General features: G+C 35.1%; 1 protein-coding gene across 1 annotated transcript in view; it reads left to right on the forward strand.

The window, feature by feature from the left end:
• Positions 1 to 23,441, forward strand: part of HMCN1 (hemicentin 1) — a 514,591-nt gene that overhangs the window by 361,506 nt on the left and 129,644 nt on the right. Inside the window, exons 47-57 of the mRNA XM_069074427.1 lie at positions 1,547 to 1,660; positions 2,974 to 3,060; positions 3,250 to 3,441; positions 5,095 to 5,268; positions 10,184 to 10,297; positions 11,443 to 11,588; positions 14,219 to 14,369; positions 17,880 to 18,074; positions 19,585 to 19,698; positions 21,453 to 21,640; positions 23,051 to 23,147. Of these exons, the coding sequence (XP_068930528.1) occupies positions 1,547 to 1,660; positions 2,974 to 3,060; positions 3,250 to 3,441; positions 5,095 to 5,268; positions 10,184 to 10,297; positions 11,443 to 11,588; positions 14,219 to 14,369; positions 17,880 to 18,074; positions 19,585 to 19,698; positions 21,453 to 21,640; positions 23,051 to 23,147 (1,572 nt within the window). The remainder of the gene's footprint in view (positions 1 to 1,546; positions 1,661 to 2,973; positions 3,061 to 3,249; positions 3,442 to 5,094; positions 5,269 to 10,183; positions 10,298 to 11,442; positions 11,589 to 14,218; positions 14,370 to 17,879; positions 18,075 to 19,584; positions 19,699 to 21,452; positions 21,641 to 23,050; positions 23,148 to 23,441) is intronic.

Consider the following 23,441-nt stretch of genomic DNA (forward strand, 5'->3'; position numbering starts at 1 on the left):
ACTCCAGTGACTCCTGATTAACCCAAAGATCAAATGTAACTCCTCTCTTTGGCATGTAAAGTCCTTTGCAATCTAGCTATCACCTTCCTTTTAAACATCACTTCCTTTTCTACATCACCCTTCGTTCAATCTTTGTTCCGACTATCCTGGCCTTCTTGCTATGTGTCCCACACGGCAATCTATCTCCCATCTCTGTACTTCTGCATGGGCAGTTAATTTCTAGTATTGAATGAACCCTCTTCTCATCTCCACTTTTTAGAATTCCTCACTTTTTTCAAACATCACTTCCAAATGAGACTATTCCTGATCCCTCCAATTCCTAATATTTTCCCGACCAGAAATTACCATGGGTTTATTTTGAGAAGTAACCCTGGTCAAAAGAGAGCTGACTTTAGAGTCAGGAAAGCCTAACTCCAGCAATAACATACCCTGGATGCATGACTCTAAGCAAGTCACTTAAACTTTCATAGCTCCAGGCTCTAGAGTTAAATATTGCCCAAAAAATGGCTCTCTGTTATGGTAGAGGAAGTTCCTCACTGGGAGCTCTCTACAACATTAAAAGCACAGGTCCTGTTAAAAGAAAGCATTTTGTTTTGATAGGCATTTCCTTTGATAGGCCATAAACTCTTTGAGGGAAGGGACTGGTTCAGTTCCTTCATTGTTCCCATTTTGTATCAGTTAACAAGCATTTGTTAAAGATATACTTAAGATATACCTGGTAGGTCTCTAATGAATGCTTGTTGATTGATGTTAATGGACATCTGATTTCTCTTTCAAGAAGAATGTTGTTTGGACTCAAAAAGATAAGCCAAAATGATTAAAAATAAATTAACACTGAACTGAAGTGAGGTGTTAAGATTACACCTTTATACCCTCAAAACACTACAGCTTTCTAAGCAGCATAAAAGAAGAATAGTAATTTATATAATGCTTCAAAGTTTGCAGAACAGTGAACAAGTTGAAATGCATCCAGAAGAGTACTGAGATTGTTTAGCCTGGAGGTGAATAGATAAGATACCAGTTTTTAAGTATTTGAAGGGTTATTCATCATTTGAAAAAATAGAGTTAAACTTGCGGGAAGAAAAAGGAATAATGATGGGGGTTGCAAATTCAAATTTGTCCAACATTTATTGATATCTTTTGTGAGCAAAACACTATACAAATATGTAGATTTATGTTTGATATAAAGAAGACATTTCTAAAAAGAAATTAGAACTGTTCTAATGTAGAACAGGTTCCCCCAAGAAGTATTGGGCTCCCCCTCAATTGAATTGAAATTAAATACTATTACACCAGATCTCATTGGAGTGACCAAATTCTCTCAAAGAATTTTAACTGGTATTGCCGAAAATCACTGAGCCATAAGTAGGAAAACAGAGGAATTAATTTCAGGTATTTTCTTTTCCTTTTACCACCTGTCACCTCGTGTAAATTGCTTGACCCCTATGGACTTTAGTTTCTTTACCTGTAAAATGAAGGTGCTAGACTAGAAGACCTTTAAGATCTCTTCTTGCTCTAAATCCATTCATTATGAACTTTATCCCAGGAGGAAGGATGCTACGGCTGATGCAGGCCAGAGTGGAAGATGCTGGCCAGTACACTTGTGTAGTAAGGAATGCAGCTGGTGAAAAAAGGAGAACCTTTGCTCTCTCTGTGTTAGGTAAGTAGATAATCCATCCAACTTGGTTGCTTAGAAAATAGGTTACATCAGAAAACATTCTTCTAAATGACCCTTGACTGTTCTGGGAGCAAAATAGAAATTTTTTTCTGATTGATTTTATAATTATATTTCCTTGAATTTGATCCCAGAGCTGTCACACTAGGCAAGACTTTCTTGATAGCCAGGTCTTCCTGCCTATTGGTCTTGACATAAGAGCTTTCTGTGGCCTGCCATTTCTCCAGAGTACCACTTAGTGGCTGATCTGTTGCCAATGATTTTGAAACTTTGACTATAGTTTCCAATAGCTGATTATGATTCAATGTGACTTTAAAAATTCATTCTCCTTATTCTTCTCTCCTAGGGCAACTACCATCTATCGTGTTCCTCTGTATACTGATAAAGATCAGAACTGATCTATTACTTTGAAAGAAACCTTTCTGTTCACCTACCATAAAAAAATGTCATGTGACCTCTCTAATCCCTGGACTAAAGTAGTGTTATTGTATTTCGTTGATATAGTGGAAAATTATTAATGCATTAGGATCATAGTCTCATTTATACATATCAAGCCTTACCCTCTCTTTTCATTAAGCTTATAGGCAAATTTTGTTCATTCTCAGATAATCCATCACAGTGAAATTTATTATAATCTGATGGATATATGTATTATGTCTTCCTAACACAAAATAATATAAAATATTATATGTATGGAATTGCCTACCACTCTGCCCATAGTTACTGTTGAAATTCTCTCTCCAGAAGTCTCTAACACCATCCCAATGCCCTTCTCAAAAGTCCTTTCACAGTTATTCTCAGTTCCTAAATGAATACTCATCCTCTAGGTTAAATCTGAATTCTTAGTTCCATGAAGTTGAGACCCAGAATGCACTATAAGACTTCTGCAGGGATCCAATACTCCCCTCCCACCAACATTCTATCTCAGACCAGTTTAAATGTAAAAACTTTCTTCCCTACATCTCTTTTTCTTCTCTCTCTCTCTCTCCCTTTCTCCTTCTTTCCCTTTTCCTCTCTCTCTCCTTCCTTCTGTGTCTCTCTGTTTTTCTCTCTTTTCCCCAAGGATCCTAGTCAATGAAGATTACAACTTTTGATCTATCCACCAGGCAGTTTGAGTCATCATATATGAATATCAATTTGGCAGTTGTGTCTAGAGAGGAGAGGCTAGGTTCAGAGAGACTAGTTGGGAGGCTATCACAATAGAAAAGGCCAAGGGAAGTAAGGGTTTGGATTGCAGTAATCGTGGTGTTATTAGAAAGAACTGGATGATTGCTTTTACTTTGTTTTTCTTTGCTTAGTGCCTCCTAGCATTGTTGGTGAGAATACATTGGAAGATGTGAAGGTGAAAGAAAAGCTTAGTGTTACGCTGACATGTGAAGCAATAGGTAAGACCCACAATTTGTTCTTGTTCAGCTCATAGCCTCTCTTAATTTATGCAATATCCTATCTACATGATAATATTATGTGAGAAAAAATTGAAGTCTAGGAAATGTATTAATTTATATCCATTTATGGCCTGGAAAGTTATAGTCATGTAATTAAAGATTAACATTCAAAAATTATGTTTCCTAAAGGGAATCCTGTTCCACAGATAACCTGGCTAAAAGATGGACAGGTTCTCATTGAGGATGGAAATCACCAAATTATGTCTAGTGGACGTTTTCTTCAAATCACCAATGCCCAAGTGTCAGACACTGGAAGATACACATGTGTGGCTTCTAATACTGCTGGTGACAAAAGCAGAAGTTTCAGTCTTAATGTGTTTGGTGTGTATACAGTTTTGTCTTGTATGTTACATGTATATATGTTTTATTATTTTATATAATAACAGCATATTTTCATAGGCTAAGTTCAGTCTGTTCTGCAGAATTGTTGCTAGAATGGAAGAAGAAGGAAACAAACATTTATAAAGTGTCTATAATGTCCCAGGCACTGTGCTAAGTATCTTAGAAGGAGTTATAAGGCAATAACAAAAGAATAAGGTAGCACTTAATAGAAATAATATAATAAAACAATGTGAATTGGATTTACTATGAGTAATATATGGATATGAGTGATATATTCCATATGTGTTTTTCTATCATGCATGATAATATTTATATTCTAGAAGGCAGTGTATGTGAAATAAAAGTGATATAATTCCTAAGAATGATGAACATCATGCTATTGACTTCTGAGTATAGGAGTGAATGTAGATTCTTATTTGCTGTTTATAATTTCGTAGTTATGAGCATACCTCTTAATTGACTGAAGCCTTTTGTTTCACTAAAATTAATTACTCAGATAATGAGAAAATGTTTATTGATTATAATTACTTTATAGTAATATTTACAGTATTTTAATGAGGCATGTAGAATACACACTGCCTGCTCAGAGAATTTATAATCAAATTGGGGAAAGAAGACATGAAAATGCATGAAAAGTTAAATGGTAGAAGGTAATATTTGATCAAATTCCAGATAAATTTTAAGACAGTAAGTAAATACTAAAGGGATTCAGAGCCACCCTTGTGTCAAAGATGCCAGGAAAAGTGTGTGGAAAGATGAAACTTGGGTTGACTTTTAAAGGATGCCTAGGATGGAGAGAATTGGGGGAGTATATTTGGATGAAAAAACAATGAAAAACATGGCAGTGAGAAGTGGCATGTTAGTAAATAAACCATATTGGACAGAAGGGAAAGTTTGTGTTGGAGAGAAGAGTTAAGTTAGAAAGACTTACAGGGGCCAGTCAGGCTAAGGTATTAATAATTTGGAAACAGAGAGACATTAAAAGTTTGGTGTTTTTTTTTAAACAGATAGAGTTACATGATTAAAACTTCTGTCAAAAGATTAAATTAATACTATTTAAAGATGGATAGGCAGGGAAGAAGAATAGAGGCAAGATGAAAGAAAGCATTATAGCCATTCAGATGTTAAGTAATGAAGGTCTTATCAAACATTCTGAACAAGAAACATGACTTACTTTTAACTTATGTGCCAAGTGTATAAATAACTATATATGACCATATCAGTTCACATGCATGGAAGTAGCATGTCTTTCATTACTTGTGAACAACATCTACCAAGCTAATAAAAGGATAAAATTTCTTCATTTTTCAATTTTTTGATCAAAATATGCAAAGATTTGTTTGAAATATCCTTTAGCTTGTTTTAAAGTTTAAGTCTGCACTTCAACCCTTAAATACTATTAATTTTCCAGCAGATTAATATCTATGATGTTAACAAAAGATGAGAATCTATTCTGATGTATAATAATGAAACTGTTTAATGAAAAATTACTTGTGCAAATAATCATGGTTGGAGTTTTTATTATTTCTACTTAATAGATTCAGTGAACATATGAAAGTACACAGTAGACATAAACTTGTATGTGTATGTATATGTATACATTTCCTCAATCAAGTTCCTTTTCTTTTTCAGTATCTCCTACTATTGCTGGTGTTGATAACGATGGTAGTCCTGAAGATGTAACTGTTATTCTTAATAGTCCGACTTCATTGGTCTGTGAGGCATATTCATATCCTCCAGCTACCATAACCTGGTTTAAAAATGGAGCTCCTATAGAGTCAAATCAAAGTATCAGGATTCTGCCAGGTAATTATTCCTCTTCTATTTATCAATGCATGTTTTTTAGCTCTCCAGTTATTGTTGTAACTAAAGTAGATTTTGGAAATTGTTAACAATAATATAAATTCATGTTTATCTTAAATTCTTTTCTCCGGGAAAAGTCAGGTCTTCATCAATTAAGTAATGGGTGGTACATATTAAAGTAGAAGCTGATCAGTGGCATGAATTTAGTAGCTATGGGAAGTGAACAGATGGTACTTTAGAGAAAAATCTGATAAAATTCTAATGTCAATGCACAATCCATAAATTAAGATGACATTTTTTTTTATTTTTTGCTTTAAAGGAATTTGTGAAAACTTATAACTAAGTCATTCAGTTCAGTTTAATAAACTGTCCACTGTGTGCAGAGGGCATATGTGGAAAACCACATACATTTATAAACCCTGCTCATATGCTAATTCATTCCTACATAATATTTAGCATGAGGTAGGACTTTAGTCTCTGCTTAGATGCAAAAGTTTCTTGTTCAACATCCCACAATCTAAATGAAGTGCCCCTTATCCTAAATCTAAACCAACATAGATCTCAGTCTGTCTTACTAATTGTCTTTCATTGTACTGTTCTTTTAAATAAAAATGGTCAGAGTATGAGGAAAGAATATTACAACAATTCAATCTCATGTTTGAGGAGCAGTAGGGGATAAGTTTGGAAAGGTAGGATGGATCCCAGTTATCAATTAGAATGTGAGATCCTTGACGTCAGGAACTTTCTTTTGCTTCTTTTTGTATTCCCACAACTTAGCACAGTGCCTGGGACATAATACGTACTTAAAAAATGTTTATTACTGACAGGATGAATGGCCTTGAAAATCAGGGCAAGGATCTTCAACTTTATCATAAAAGATCAATGAATGTAATGCAAACACCAGATTCAAAGCAAAATTTCACCAGTATGCAAAACTTTCATTACCAAAAAACCTCTACATTGTGAAAACTTAAGAAACTTTTTCTTCTTTTTCTTCCCTCTGTCTTGTTCTTCTCATTTTAGTTCCCTCCTTCTTTCCAGCTCTGAGTCACTAAACTCTGCACCACAGAAAGCCAGACATGGAGGCTATAGTTTATAATTCAATAGCTATTTTATTGGTCTGTGATATAGTGGGGAGTGGGGTGGGGGCAAAACACTGCTAATGACAGTGGAATTCCACTGAAGACTTTTGAACAGGTAAGTGATATGAAAGTAGTATTCTAAGAAAGAATAAAGTGATAATGGTGTGTAGGGTAGATTGGATGACAGCAAGATGGAGGGCAGGGTAACCAGCTAAAGGACTGCTGTCGTAATCAAGGCATAAGGTAAGGTAGACTTAGATTAGGTTGTGATCCCTGAAAACAAGAGGGGATGATGGGATAGATAAGAAAGACATTTACAAAGCAAGAATCAACTGGACTTAGTGACTGCCATTAGTCTTCTGTAATAATTAAAAATAAATAAATGATAATGATGAGGATTATGATAAGAAGCAGCATTTTTGTACTGCTATAAAATTTGCAAAATACTTTACATATAAGATCTGATTTGACCCTTGCAACAATTGTAAAGTGTAGCACCATAAGGATGACTATTCTGATTTATAGAATTAGAAATTCAGGTTCAGAGAAATTAAGTAATTTGGCCCAAAGGCACACAACTAGTTAAGTTTCCATGGAATGGTTAGAATTCAGGTCTTCCTGACTCCAAGTCTAGCTTCTCTGTCAGTTGTATATGCTGCCTCTGAAGGGCCATATTTTGAGACATTGAGGGGTAGAACCAAGATGGCAGAGTAGAGAAAGAACTACATCCAAGCTCTCTCAACATTCTTCTTTAAAATAATGCCTGCTATCAAATTCTGGAGTGACAGAGACCAACATTTTTCCAGCCCAAGACAGCTTAAGAGGTAAGAAGCAAAAGTGTGTTACACTGGGTGGGGGCTGGCCCAGAATCCATGGGCCTTGGAGGTGACAACAATGGCAACAGCAGTTTTGGGAGTCTCAACACAAATATGGTAGGGGATTCAGCAATGGTCAGAAAAAGAGATACAGGACCCTGTCTTGTGCTGTCAGTGGGTGCAGGACAGAGTGGTGTCTAACATCTCCATTACCTATGTCTACTTTTGGTTTATAGTTCCAGGTTAGAGAGGAGTGCTAGCTGTAACAAAAGAGCAGGGGCTGTGGGGAAGAGTATTGCTTTAGATCACAAGACATCAGGGGTGCTGGGGAGCAGTATAACTTATTATCTTAAGAGATCAGGGCCCTGAGAAACAATATAGTTTGCTGTCCCAAGGGAGTAGGGTCCCTCATGAGCAATATCCTTTGCAGTCACAAGGGATCAGGGGACCTTCCTGGGTAAGGACCAGAGCAAAGGTCAAGAGAACAGTGATAGCGCTTCTCACTAGATCTTACCACTTTGAAAGCACTGAAAACCCCCAAACCCCCAGAACTAGCTCTGAAAACAGAGTGTGGAAAAAGCCTGAAGCTTGGGAAAGTTCACCCCCACCCAAACCCAGATTTGGGAACAGAGTTCACTGTTAGCATGAAGTTTAAAATCAAGAAACAGGATAGGAAAATGAGCAAACAACAAAAAAGAATCTGATTGTATAAAGCTCCGGTAGTGGCATGGAAGATCAAGACACAAACTCAGAAGATAATGATGTCAGAACAGCTACAAGCAAAGCTTCAAAGGAAAGAAAGTGAATTAGATACAAGCCCAACAAAAATTCCTGAAAGAACTATAAAAAGATTTTCAAAAGCAAAAAGAAGTGTTAGAGGAAAAATTGGAAAAAGAAATGATAGTGATGCAAGAAAATTAATGAAGACAAATAAGATTGGTAAAAGAGGCACACAAAAAAAAGTGAAGAAAATGACACCTTAAAGAATAGAATTGGCCATATGGAAAAAAGAGGTAAAAAACATTACTGATTAAAATAATTACTTAAAAAGCAGAATTGGCCCAAAGGGAAAAGAAGTACAAAAGTTCACTGAGTGATATAATTGCTTAGAAATTGGAATTGAGCAAGTGGAAGCCAATGACTTCATGAGACATCAAGAAACAATAAAACAAAAGAATGAAAAAATAGAAGAAATGTGAAACCTCTCATTGGAAAAACAGCTGACTTGGAAAATAGACTGAGGAGAGATAACTTAAGAATTATTGGACTGCCTGAAAGCCATGATCAAAGAAAGCCCTAGATATCATATTTCAAGAAATTATCAAAGAAAACTGACCCCAATATCCTATGTACAGAAGGTAAAATACAAACTAAAAGAATCCATCAATCACCAAAAGAGATCTCAAAATGAAAGCTCCCAGGAATACTATACCCAAATTCCATAGCTCCTAGGTTGAAGAGAAAATGCTTCAAACAGCTAGAAAGATATCAGATATCATGGAGTCACAATTAGGATCATACAAAATTTTGCAACTTCCATGTTAAAGGAGTAGAGGATTTGCAATATGATATTTCAGAAGGAAAAGAAGCTAGGATTACAACCAAGAATAATCTACCCAACAAAACTGAGTATTGTCCTTCAGGAGGGAAAAACACATATTTAATGAGATAGAGTACTTTCAAGCATTTCTGATGAAAAGACCAGAGCTGAAGAGAAAATGTGACTTTCATATATAAGACTCAAGAGAAGGATAAGAAGGTAAAAATGAAAGAGAAATCATAAGGAACTCAATAAGGTTAAACTGTTTACATTCCCACATGGGAAGATGATTCTTGTAACACCAAAACACTTTCTCATTATTAGGACATATTACACAGGACTCTGTGTAAACAGAGGACTTGGGAGGGATTCAGTTATGTTGGGAATGATCTTAAAAAAAAAAGATGTGATCCAGCCAGGTGGCACAGCGAGTAGGAGCACCAGCTCCAGTTTTGGGATGACCTGGGGATCGAATCCGGGCTCAGACACTTAGCACCCACCCAGAAACACCTGGCCGTGTAACCTTGAGCAAGTTACTTAACCCCAATTGCTTAGGGGCTGCCATGTGGCTCAGCAAGTAAGAGCACTGGCTCCAGTGTCAGGATGACCTGGGGATCAAATCCGGGCTCAGATACTTAGCACCACACCCAGAAATAACTGGCCATGTAACCTTGAGCAAGTTACTTAACCCCGATTGCTTAAAAAAAAAAAAAGATGGATCAAAAAGTGGGATGCTCCAGGAGAAGGGAGAAGGAAGAAGAAAAATTATCTCACATAAAAGAGGTGCTCAAGGAAGAGCTTTTAGGGGGGAGGGGGAAATAGTGGGTGGGTAGGCAATTCTCTCATCTCAATTGGTTCAAAGAGGGAAGAATATATGTGTGTGTATGTAATATTTATTTTATATATATACATATATATGTACGTATGTGTGTGTGTATATATACACATGCACACACACACAATTGGTTATATAAATCTATCTTACCCAATAGGGCAATAAGAAGGGAAGGGGAAAAGAGAAAAGGCATGGGTGTGATAAAAGGGAGACAGTGGACAGAAGCAAAATAGACTTTTGAGGAGAGTCAAGTTAAAAAAAAAAGGGAGAAGAAACAGATGAAAGTGAGATAGAAGGAAATGCATAGTAAGTAGTCATAACTGTGAATGTGAATGGGATGAATTCACCCATAAAACAGAAACAGCAGAATGGATTAGAAATCAGAATCCAATAATATATTGTTTACAGGAAACACATTTAAAATAGAGACACATACACACTGACTTAAAATAAGAAGCTGGAGCAAAATCTATTATAGTTCAGCTGAAGTAAAGGCTTTCTATTAATTTACATCAGACTTTGTTCTAATTCAATTATCCATTTCAAAATTTGCTTTCTCGGGATAATCTCAAAGAAGGGCAAGAGTAATGTTTCAAAAGTCTGCTACTGTTCATATTTCAAGTTTTTAAATTCTTGATTTTTCCAGGAGGGAGGACTCTGCAGATCCTAAATGCTCAGGAGGACCATGCTGGAAGATATTCTTGTGTAGCTACTAATGAAGCTGGGGAAATGGTAAAATACTATGAAGTGAAAGTCTATAGTAAGTATTTTAGGGTAACAAAAGACATCACATTTTCTTGCCCCATTTTTTGGATTATTTTCACAAGTCTGTTTCTCTTTTGAATTATTTTTATTCTTAAGTATAAAGATTACTATTTTATATCATTTACTTTATTAAGTATAGAAACTAAATCAATTAAGTACCATTAATATATTCCCTTTTCCCTCTGACCTCAGTGGCTGAAATATGGAGAAAGATGACTTTTTCTGGGTTCTTATCACCCAATTCTGGATTTCCATTTTTTAAGCTTCTTGTTTTTACTGTCTGTATTACCTTCTGTACTGAGTCATGGCCTCTTTATACCCCCAGAGCATTGTTTGAATGCATATGATTTTATCAGCAGTCAGGAATGTAAGGTTGTTAATGATCTCTAGCTCCATGGGAAAGTGGTAGATAAATAAAATGTGCAATTTTTACACAAAAATATGACATAGCTAAGCACTGTCAGTAGTAGTGATTGTATTATGAGTTTTTTCTGGTATTGGTTATGATTTATATATATATATATATATATTGGCTTATATTCTTTGATGGAATCCCCTATGTGACTATCAAATATGCATTTATTGCCTGGGCTTAGGGATGTGGTTGTGAAACTAAATAACCTATAAAGAAATTGACCTTTTGACATTGGCATTGTCCTAATAAAGCAAAATGGAAATCCTTCATGGTACATATCCATAAAATACTGGTTTAGAAAATGTTGATATGGATACTTAAAGAGTATATGATAATAATCACTAGTATTTGTATAATATTTAAAGTTTATAAAGTTCTCTTTGTTGCCTCATTTGAGTCTCACAGTGACATTGGGATTATAGAGATTATTATTCCCTTTTTTGTAGTTGAAGAAAGTCAAGTTCAGAGGGATTGAGGGATTTGTTCATGATCACACAGCTAAGTAAATGTTAAAAATCAATATTTGGATCCAGCTTTTCTCAACTCCACCATTCTATTCATGGTGTCCCATTACCCTTTACTGTAAAAAATGTAGAGCAATACCTTCCTTGTCTTGTCAGCTTCTTGCCACAGAATTCTAAGCATGTTTGAAATATTATGTAGGGTCATCATTTAAATATGGAAGTGACTGAATTTTACACTTTCCGAAATTTATTTTTGTGTAGTTCCACCTATAATTAATAGAGGAGACCTTTTGGGGCCAGGTCTTTCTCCCAAAGAAGTGAAGATCAAAGTCAACAACAGCTTAACCCTGGAATGTGAAGCTTATGCAATTCCTGCTCCTGCCCTCAGCTGGTACAAGGATGGACAGGCCAGTCACCAATTTTTTCATTTAATTTTTTAGTTAATATGTGGGATAGTTTTATTAAAAGTATAGTTAAATATATTCTGTGTGTACATAGTTACTCTGTTTCTAAAGAAAATTCAAGGAAGATTGTGAAACTTTAAAATTGGCATGCTATGAACAAATATAAATATTATTCTATAGAATTACATGTAATTTTATGTACTTTAAAATTTTATTGATATCTTTGGTTTTCACATTGCCCTCATCTCCCAATATATCATTCTTCCCAGTGAGCCAACTATTATTACAGATAATAAAAAAGAGGAAAAAATGTATAGCAAAACTAACTCTTACATCAGTCAAGTCCAACATGATTTTCAGGATTCCATTCCTATGGTCTCCTACTTCTCCAAAATGGGAAGGAAGTACATTCTCCTAAGTCTTGTTTAGGACCAAGCTTTGTCATTGTAATTTCTTAGAATACAGCTTTTATTGTTCCATTGTTTATGAAAATTTTCCCATGCACAGAGGATTTTCTTTTCTCTCTGGCCCTACAGAGTTAGTGATTAGGTCTTGTCAAGCTCAATCAAAAGAAATATCAATCAGCAAAATTATAGTGATGCACACATTGCAAATCTTAAATTTGTAGAGTTTCCTCTCTGACATCCTAAACTGTTTGATAAATCATTTCATGAAGCTGAAAGTGAACATTAAGTACTTACTTTGAGGCAATGAAAACTTTTAAAATAATGAACAGATTATTTAGTCTTGTGATCACACCACATTGTTTTTCTCATCCACTGGGTTTTTTTTTCTTTGAATGTCCATAAAGTTTGGGTGATGATGTGGCTAGACCAAAATAAGATTTTATTACTGTTAACACTAGTCAATATAGATTTGAATAACTAAGATACTGATGTTTGTGTTGTTTAAATGTGATTTGGAGAATTTGAATTCTTGGTCATGTTTTGAAATGTGCAAACAACAAAGATTGATTTTTTTAGATCACAGATGGATTTTATAATACTGGCAGCTAGAGAAATTATCTCAGCTTAGATAATAAGCAAATTTCATTTGTAAGTCATTGCAGGAGAATAAGGGAACTCCCACTGTGTTTACAATTTCTTCTCCAATTATGGCTGTTTCATAATTGATTATCAAGTCTATATATAAGTTCCTTTGAAATGGAGAGAGCACATTTTTATTTTAAAGTGGTCTTTTATTGTCCTCCATTTGATAATTCAATACTTACGATCTTTTTCTTACTCTTGGGATGAAAGAAGAGATCTTTCAATGGGAAAAGCGGCTATTTTTGTTTGGTAGCTTTATCTTTAAATTTAAGCTCTAAATTTGACTTCTATATATGACTTCTATTAAGTTACTCTGTTTCTGGCTCTTTTTCTCCCTTTTAAGTAGATAAAAATAATATAATAAAATCTTGAATTGCCAAGTTACTCATCTGCTTTTATTCTTCTTTCTGCTACTAACCATCTCTAAAAGAGTGAAATAGGAAGCAAGAGACTGTTGAATATGGTTGCTTTTTAACAATTTCCAGAAAAATTTCATTTGTACTGGGCAATATGAGCCTGGAGATTATATTAGTCTCATTCATTCATGGTTTCACTTTCCCTGTTGGCACAAATAAGTGAAATTTAACTATACCTGCTCAACTTCTGAAAGAATTTAAAAAGAACTGCTAATGTTTAAACATGCATGAGAAATGTTGTAACAAAACCCCTTAAAGGCAAGAATTAATATGCTAGTTGTAACTAGTGTTATATTGATAGGACACCAGGTCATAGATGTACTTATAAAAACATACTAGACGTGGAAATTTTCAGTCACTAATGAGGAACCCTGATATACTCCACAGAGAAGAAATATTGAATTTGTTATCAACTCAATGTGTAACAGTTCTTTCAAAAATCTTTTCCTTTATAATGCCAGTTTCTCCAGTTAATTTTATTGAGAAGTGCAATTAATTGACAATTCCATTTGCAACAAATTTAATGTCTCCTTTCCAACATGGTGATAATTCCTAAAAATAATATTTTATCACAAAGAAATGCTTTATTTCAAATACATTTCAAAATTATTTCCATTACCATAGCATTTCGGAATAAAAAATTCAAGACAAACTAAAGTAACTAAAATTTACCCTGAAGAAAAACACAATCAAATAGGGAGATCTTGATTAGAAGAATTGATGTTTTTTTTCTTATCATGGGAAGGAAAGTAGTTGATAAACTTTTCAGAGAATACTGCCATCTGTTTTGCTTAAAATACTAAATCAAGCATATTAAAATGGAAAGAGTGTTGAATTTAAAGCAAAAAACAAAACCACCTGCATTCCAGTTCTCACCCTGACAGTGACAACACTCTGACCTTGGACTTATATTTCTCTTAAGCTTCAGTTTCCTCATCTATAAAATGAGAATACTATTACTTGTACTACCTGCCTCAAATGATTGTGATAAGGATTAAATGAGACAATTGATTTGAAAGCATAGAAATTCAAGCTATTATTTCCATATTTTCTTCAGCCTATTAAAAATAATTAGGTGATCTATCAGAAAAATGGAGAAAATATAGTGTCTATAAAATAAGGTGATTATGTGGTGCCTCATGCTAACATTGTTTGAATTACATCACAGCCCCTTAAATCAGATGATCATGTTAATATTGCTGTCAATGGACGCATACTTCAGATAAAGGAGGCACAAGTATCAGACACTGGTCGATATACATGTGTAGCATCTAACATCGCTGGAGAAGATGAATTAGAATTTGATGTGAATATACAAGGTAACAAGAAAATAAGTGAATGTCCCAGCCTTGTTAATGAAATTTACATAGTTCAGATGTTTATAATGCTCAGATACAGGTTCAAGTTATCATCTCAATAGAACTGACTTTAACATCTAAACACTAGTCTCTCCTCCTGGGCACCAGACCCACATAATTGCACATCACCAGACAGATGTTTCCAAATGGATATCCTATAGCATCTCAGACTCAGCATGCCTAAAACAGAACGTGTGATCTTTCCCCACAAACCCATCCTTCTTTTAGACTTTCTTATTTTGAGGGCAGCAACATCCTATCAGTCACTTGAGTTCACAACATCAAAATCATCCTCAGTTCCTCCCATATTTAATCAAGCACAAAATCATTTGGAATTTCCTATAATATTTCTTCTAATTGCACTAGGAAACTCTCAGAGTCTATAATTGGGGGGCAAGTGCTAATCTGCACTGGGAATTCCCTATATTCATAAAATCTCAGATCCTGGCTCTGTCCCTTTGTTTATCATTTAAATCCCTTTTCAGTATGGGCACAGCATATCTTTATCTGACTGATTTTCACATTATTTCTAGTCTAGCATTCCAAATCACAACAAATTGCCCTTCTTGTCACCCCATCCCCTGCATCTAGTGCTATACACAGGAATGTCCCTAATGCCTGGATTATGTGCCCTTGTCATTTCTGCCTCTTAGACTTCCTTGTTTCCTTCAAAACTCGGCTCAAATACCACATCCCACATGAGATGTGGTATTTCTCGATGCCCCAAACTGTTAGCGTCTCCCCAATTACTCTATTTAATTTGCTATTGTACCTAACAGAACGTAAGCTTTTTTTTTCTTTTTTGGAGGGGGGAAGCAAGGCAATTGGGATAAACTGATTTGCCCAAGGTCACACAGCTAGTTAAGTGTCAAGTGTCTGAGGCTTGAAGTTGAACTCAGATCCTCCTGACTTTAGGACTTTTCTTTCATATAAGCTGTTTTAAGGGTGGAGACTGTTTCTGTTTGTCTTTGTATCAATGGAACCTAGCACAGTGCCTGACCTGGGCTAAGTGCATTGTAAACATTTTCTTGTTGGTTGATATATTAATTATATTATATTATAGTATAGTATAGTATAGTATGTTAGTGACCTATTATCTTTTGTGGATAAATTGTAAGACCCTTAAAGTCAAGGATCTCTAGCAGAGTATCTTATACATATGGAGCAGTCAGTAAGTGTGTTAAATCCAATTTAGAAAACTTAGTTCATTCTTTTTTTTTGGAGGCAATTGGGGTTAAGTGATTTCCCCAGAGTCCCGCAGCTTCTAAGTGTCTAAAACTGGATTTGAACTCAGGTCCTCCTGACTCCTGGGCCAGGGCCACCTCTTTGAAACTCCCATCCCTTGCTCCTCATTCTGGGGCGAACAAATCTACTTCTCTTCTGCATGACAGTCCTTTAGATACTTGAAGAAAGCAATCAGATTCTCCCTGAGTCTTTCTTTAGCAAAGCTGACAAGTTCTAGTTCCTTCAACCAGTCTTCATACGGCATGTATTCAAGGCCTTTCACCATTTTGGCAACCCTATTGCAGACTTTCTACAACTTATTAATATCCTTTCAAATGTTCTCAGAAATTAACATGATATTCTTTTTTAAATCTTTATTTATAATTTTTTTAGTGTTCAACATTCATTTTTATAAGATTTTGAGTTACACATTTTCTCCCCATCCCTCCTCTACCTCCCAGCCCAAGATGGCAAATGTACTGAATACCCCCTCCCCCAATCTGCCCTCTCTTACATCCCACCCCAAACCTCTCTTCTTACTTTCTTGTAGGGCAAGATGGATTTCTATACTCCATTGCCTGTATTTCCCGGTTGCATGTAAAAAAAATTTTTTTTAACATCTGTTTTTAAAAATTTGAGTTCCAGATTCTCTCCCTTCTCCCCTCCTCACCCACTCCCACTGAGAAGACAATTCAATATAGATTATACATGTGACACGATATTCTTTAAATGGTCTTACCAAGGAAGGGACTCTCATTTTTCTAATTCTGAAAGCTAGACCTCTTTTAATGCAGCCATAATCACACTTGCTTTTTGGTTGATGTATCATACTGCTGACTCACATTGAGTTTACTCAAACTAAAACCCCCAGTTTGTTTTCATGCAAACTGCTGCTTTGTCATTCCTTTCCTATTCTGTTGCTGTAAAGTTGATTTCTTGAACCCATATTGAACTTTACTTTTATTCCTATTAAATTTGATCTAATTACTTTCAAGCTATCATTTTATCCTGTTGCAGTCTTCTTGTATCCTGACTGTCATATAATATGTTATTCCAGCTTCATATATTCCACAAATCAAAATTATTAATGCATATATTGACCAGATCACTGACATCTCTTGGGCATTCTATTAAAACCCTTCCCTCTAATTGATAGTGGTCCATAAATGACTTTTCTTTAGACATAATCATTTAGGCATTTACTAACCCACCCAAATGTATTATTATCTACCTCACATCTTCCTATCATGTCCACAAGAATATTATCAGAAACTCTGTCAAATGCTTTACTCAAGACATCTTAACATACTGTGACTGTCCTGAAAGTGTCTGGAATGTACTCTCCCTTAAAATTCCTATTTCTCTTTATGACTCTGCTCATGTAGCCCCTTCTACATGAAACCCTTGCTGTTCCCTCCCTCCAGCTCCCACCCAACTACAAGTCTTCTCACAAACAAAAATTAATCTTGTATTTATTTTATATATGCTTATTTGCATACATGTTGGCTTTCTTGATAAAATGTAAGCCTTTTGAAGTCAGAGACAATTTAATATTGTCTGTATCTCCAGCACCTAGTATATCACTGCATAAAGCAGACTATTAGTAAATGTTTGTTGACTGTTTAATGTATGGAGAATTCTTCTGATCTTAATGATCCTTGCTGGCTTTTAGTAATCATTGCTTCACTAGCTAAATACTTTTGAACAATCCATTTAACAAAAGTTTTCTACAATTTTCCATAAATAGTAATTAAGTCCTCCAGTCTATGTTTTTCATACTCTTGTTTCTTCCCTTTTTAAAAACAAAATTGTAACATTTTTCTTGCTCCAACCACCTGTCCAAAATGATGAAAAATCACAGAAACTAACAATCACATCTGCCAATTTTTTCAGGCCCTTTGGTTGGATTTCGTGTAGGCTTTGTGATTTCAGATCGTTGAAGGCAGCTAGCTACTCTTTTCTAACACTTCATTTGTCTTCAGTTTCAAGTCCCTGTTGTCTCTTTTTGTTCTATTCTTTCCAGTGCAAAACAAAATAAAACAAAACAGCAGCAAAGTAAGCATTTTGGTATTCAACCTTTTCACCATCATCCATTATCTTTGTCCCAATATACATGACATTAGTTATCTTTTCTTTGATCCTTCTTCTGTCCCCAACCTTTTTGTATCCTTTATTATCAGATTTAATACCGTCTTAAAATTCAGTGTGATTTAAGTATGTATCTAAAGTATTCCTTTCTCTCCATAGTACCACCCAGTTTTCAGAAACTCTGGGAAATTGGAAACATGCTGGATACAGGCCGAAGTGGTGAAGCCAAAGATGTGATCATCAACAATCCAATTTCTCTTTACTGTGAAACAAATGCTGTTCCTCCTCCCACTCTTACATGGTTTAAAGATGGTTATCCTTTGACTTCTAGTGATAAAGTCTTAATATTACCAGGTAACTGTTGTTAAAGACCATGTAAGAACCTGAATGTCTGTCATATTGATTCACCTGTATTTATTAGATGTGTTGGATTGCTAATCTTCCTAGTGGGGTTGTTAGGTGGTATGTATACTCATGTAGACTCTAAGTAGTCAGAACTAAGATGAAGAATTAAACTAGTTGTTGAAGGATGATGACTAAATGTCCTTCTGGCTCTACTTTCAGGCCACTCTATTCACTTAGCTTATTTGTGTCTTTGTTACTCTATAAATATAATCAGATGAATAGACTTACTTCTTAATATTACTAGTTGTAATTTTTTTTTGCTTTTTGGAGGGGGGAAGGCAGGGCAATTGGGGTTAAGTGAATTGCCCAAGGTCACACAGCTAGTAAGTGTTAAGTGTCTGAGGCCAGATTTGAACTCAGGTCTTCCTGACTTCAGGGCCGGTGCTCTATTCACTGCATCACCTAGCCTTCCCTAATAGTAAATTTTGACAGAAATTTGAAAATCATTACTAACCAGTTCAAAGACAGCAAGCATCAATCCTAGGTAACAGAATATTTATCTCTAATATTTCATTTTCTGCAAGTTTCTTTGGTTAAAAGGCATAATAGAAGTGTTTACAAATTGGCCAGGGCACATAATTTATTTACTTTATGCAAAGTTGTCGATAGCAATTTTGTCACCCAAGGTTGGTAAACACAAAATGTGGCAAATAGAAAAGGCACTCTCAAATTTTTAAGAAAAATTCACTTGAGGAAAACCTGGCACACAAAGCACTGTTAGGGAATGAGAGATATTTATATCACTCTTTCTCTTAACTTGCTGCTGCCTCTTTTTCTGACTTTCCCTATCTCTGCTCTCCCTGAAAGCAGAGAAACAAAAATCAGCCCCTTTATCAGAGAGTGACAGAGTACTTGGTGTCCTGTCAATAAGAACCACACTGCCTCTTAGCTTCCTATTTTAATTAATTATGCTTGCTAATCATGTGCCATAATCAGTTGTTTCTATGTTGCTGAAAAAAGTGTAAATGCTGTCAAAACCTTTTAAAATGCTGTGCCTTTGAAGAAAGTCTGCCTCACACATCATAGTTCAGTTCTGACTATGTGTGTATTGACTTTTTTAATATTGGTATTTTTTTTACTAGTTTACTTACCATCTTAGAGGGGTTTTCTTTTATATCACCAGTTAGGGGTTTAAATATTTGCTCAGTTGGCAGGGAGAGTGGAAGCTTTGCAGTGCATACTGGCTATTTAGCAAGATGAGTACTATCATTGTCTTCTAGTATGTTTACAATGAAATAAAAGTATTGGTTGAAATTGTTGTTGATAGAGATTTTTAGGTTAATTGGGCATTAAGACTCAATTTGTACTTGATGAAAGAATGCTGAAAAAATATTTACTATAATAAGCTGATGTAAAAATTTAACTAAACACAGATTTAGGAGAATAAGACATATTATGAAATACAGTTTGTAACTTCAGAACATGTTTTTGTTGTTGGTTTTGTTTGTTTTTTCCTCAGGAGGACGAGTGTTACAGATTCCCCGGGCCCAAGTAGAAGATGCTGGTCGATACACCTGTGTTGCAGTGAATGAGGCTGGTGAAGATTCCCTTCAGTATGACATCCGTGTGCTCTGTGAGTTTGTCTTCCATTCCTTTTTCTGGCATGGCAGAAAGAATACTGAGTCTAGAATCAGAGGACCTGAATTCAAATTCTAGCTTTGTCATTTACTACCTGTGTGACTTTGGACAAGTCACTTAATCTTCCTAGGCCTGTTTCCTCATCTATAAAATGAGGACTTTAGATGGTCTCTGAGGTCTCTACCAACTCTATATCCTATGGTGCTTTGATCCTATGATCCTGTCTTTGAGAGTACTAGTGTCAGTCAATGAATACTTAAGTGCCTGCTGAGTGCCATGAACCAAGTGCTAGGGATAGAAAGAAATGGAAAAGATAGTCTTTGTTTTCAAAGAACTCAGTCTAATGGGGAAAACAAAAATATGCAAACAACTAAAAAAGGATGGAGGGAGGGAGAAAGAAGGTACCCAGCTTGATGAAGTCCTGCAGTCTGGTGGGAAATGATGAAGTTACTGCCCTGGCCCCCTTCATTGAAGAGATGGTCTGGAAGGAGCTTTCTGCTGTCCAAACATCCTTTCTGCTGTCCAGTCATAGGGAGGGACAGAACCTAGGGATGAGGTGACTAAGGAGGTGTGAGTTTCTGAGTTGATTGATCTCACAGGAAGAGTGTCATTAACTCAGGTCTTCCGGTGTGGCTATATGAAACCAAACCATTGGTATGAGTGAATTTTTCACTCACTCTTTTTACCTTGACATTGCAACTTATTATGTATACAAAAATAAATTATTCATTTTGTATGTATTTAGTACTATAATCTAAAGCAGAGGTCCACAAACTAGGGACCCAAGGGTCAAATCTAGCCCACCATGTACAATTTTGAGCCAAGATTGTTTTTTTAAACTTTTCAAAAAAAAAAACTTTATTTTAAAATGTGATGAATCATTCTTAGCTCCTTAAGTAGATTTAGCCTATGGGCCATAGTTTGGAACTCTGATCTAAAGAATATTATGAGCAATATAAATTTTAATATTGTATATTTTCAGCCCAAGAGAGTATGTTGATATTCTATTTATTTTTGTTCTATATCACTTATTATTCTTTCCAAGATTTGCCATATCATTTGTATGTTTCAAGGTCAATCTAACCCAGAATGGGGTCATTAAGAGTCAGACATGACTATACTGTTTGCCAAGTATAAACTTATAAACAATGAAAGCTTGCAAACAAATTAAATATTGTTTGATTTTTAAAAAATATTTTCACTCTACAAAAGAATCCAGCATGAGTTTCCTTTTAATAACTAGCTTCCCTAGTATGTTTACCATAATAATCCACTTTGCCAAAAATACCTGAATATATACAAACTTTCCAAGACTGTTTAAAGTGAGGGTAATAATTTACAACTCAATTTTATAACACTTTAACTGAGTGTTATATTTCAGTAACACTTGGAAATTAGTTTGGAAATAGTACTAAAAAGTTCTGGATTTCTGTAGATTTTTTAAAAACCTAAGCTAATGTAGTTGTCCAAAGAGATTTATATCCTGGTTCACTAACATAATTAAAGTGCTTTGGGGATATGGAATAAAATCCCTACACAATAGTTAATTCTCAATAAAAATCTAGGCACCTTTGGATTTAAAGTCTGACTGGTAGGCTACATATGCTAGACTGAGAGTCTGTGTACACATATATAATTTCTTTTTCTCAAAAATCACATAAAATCCCTCTAAGCCTGCCTAAAAACTAGAAAAATTTGAGAAAGACTTGCCTTCCCATTGTTAATATCTTTATTGCACTCTCCTATTAGTACCACCATCCATTAAAGGAGCTGACATTGATTTACCTGAAGAGGTCACTGTGCTGGTAAACAAGACTGCACTGATGGAATGTGTGTCAAGTGGCAGTCCAGTACCAACCAATTCCTGGCAAAAGGATGGACAGGCCTTAGTAGAAGATGACCGCCATATATTTCTGTCCAATGGAAGAACTTTACAGGTAAAATACAATTGCTACCAAGTAGAACTTTACAGGAAAAAGGGAGCAACCTCGCTTGAAAATTACCTGTCTTATTTCTATTTGCACTACTGAAAATCATAAAAGAATCTGACACACCTGAGCCTTGTTAGAATGCTACCTTCAGTTTATATGTCATATGAAAGGAAAATGTCATATTACACGACATTTTTAGTAAAAAAAAAATAAGCCCTTGAAGCCTAAGGTAGACATACTAGATTAAGAGAATATATAAAATATAAATCCTTTGGAAATATATGTTTGTGCCTTTTCTCTTTAAAAACAAAAGTGTCTTGAACATAGTGCTGGTTAATAAAGGTCTATAGAGTTAACCCAGTTTTGCTTTTGGAAAATTGGAAGTGTTATACCAAGGCTCCAGTGAACTCTTAAGGAACATTGCTATAGATTCCAGATTCTATGGTCCACATTTGTCTTTGTCCACATCATTATTTTCAGAAATATTGTGTGCATTTATACTTACTAAAGATAAGAGCTGAATTTGAGAATATGTTCGGCACTTAGAGAAATTAGCTAGCCTCACTGAGGCTCTACTGAATGTGTTACTTAGGAATTCAACATAATAACATGGCCTAAAACTATTAGCACATCATAAAAAATGCCTAACACATACCTTGGGCATTGTTTTTGCATTATGGGTATCAAGTGCAGTGCCTAAAAACTGCTTTGAATTCTTAAACCATCCTCTAATATCCCAAATGTAACTTTTGATGACCCCATTACCTAGTACAGGTAAGAAGTTCCAAGAAATCTGTGTATAGAAGCTTCTTCTATGTGGAAAGATACCTCAGGATGAAAGTAGTCATGGATAGTATCTCTTTTCCTAAAATTAAGCAAAAATAGTAATAGATATATAACTATTCACATAATTAAGATGATCAAGAAAGCAATATGAAATAGATGATGGGCAGAAGCCTTTTGTCTCCTTTACAGAGGCAGCTAGTTGTACAGTGATTACTGGGCCTGGAGTCAGGAAGGCCTGAGTTCAAATCCAGCCCCAGACACTAACTCTAGGCAAGTCACTTTTTCTCTGTTTGCCTCAGTTTCCTCAATTGTAAAATGGAGATAATAATAGCACCTACCTCACAGGGTTGTTGTGAGGATTGGAGATAATATGTAAAATATACTTTAAATTTAAATACTTAAAATATATTTTAAATACAAAATACTTAAAGAAAAGCTTAGCATGGTCCCTGGAAATACATAGTAGGTGCTAATAAATGTTCACTTTCCCCATGTTCTTGTGATAGTAACTAGAAAGCAAAGGTATTGTTTTGTCTTGAAAACATTATGTTGAAGGCAAATATTGAATATGTGCTTATGTAAATATCCTCCAATTTAGGATTTCATTTGGAGTATCTTCTTTTTCCTTAGATACTAAATTCCCAAATAGCAGATATTGGAAGGTATGTGTGTGTTGCAGAGAATATAGCTGGAAGTACCAAAAAATATTTTAACCTAAATGTACACGGTAAGATATCACTTCTAAAATATCTAGTACTTTACGTTTGGCAAATCAGGAAAACCATGTTTCTGAATTCTTGGAACTATTTGTGTTTTTATTACATGATCTTCATGTTAGCCCCTCTCCCTTTTTCTTTATATCTCTTTGATATGAATACCCTCAATAATGCTGTTTTCTGTCCAATTAGCAGGCAATACAGATTTCGGATCTCACAAGCATATGCCTTTTGTATCAGTAACTCAAGAGAAAGTGGTTATTCCTTCGTAAATGTACCCATAACCAGGAATCAAATCCTGAAGG

Source organism: Petaurus breviceps, unplaced genomic scaffold (genome assembly GCF_028583685.1).
Source record: "Petaurus breviceps papuanus isolate PSGF00001 unplaced genomic scaffold, PetGlider_PUasm1.0 90895, whole genome shotgun sequence".
In the NCBI taxonomy this organism is placed as follows: domain Eukaryota; kingdom Metazoa; phylum Chordata; class Mammalia; order Diprotodontia; family Petauridae; genus Petaurus; species Petaurus breviceps.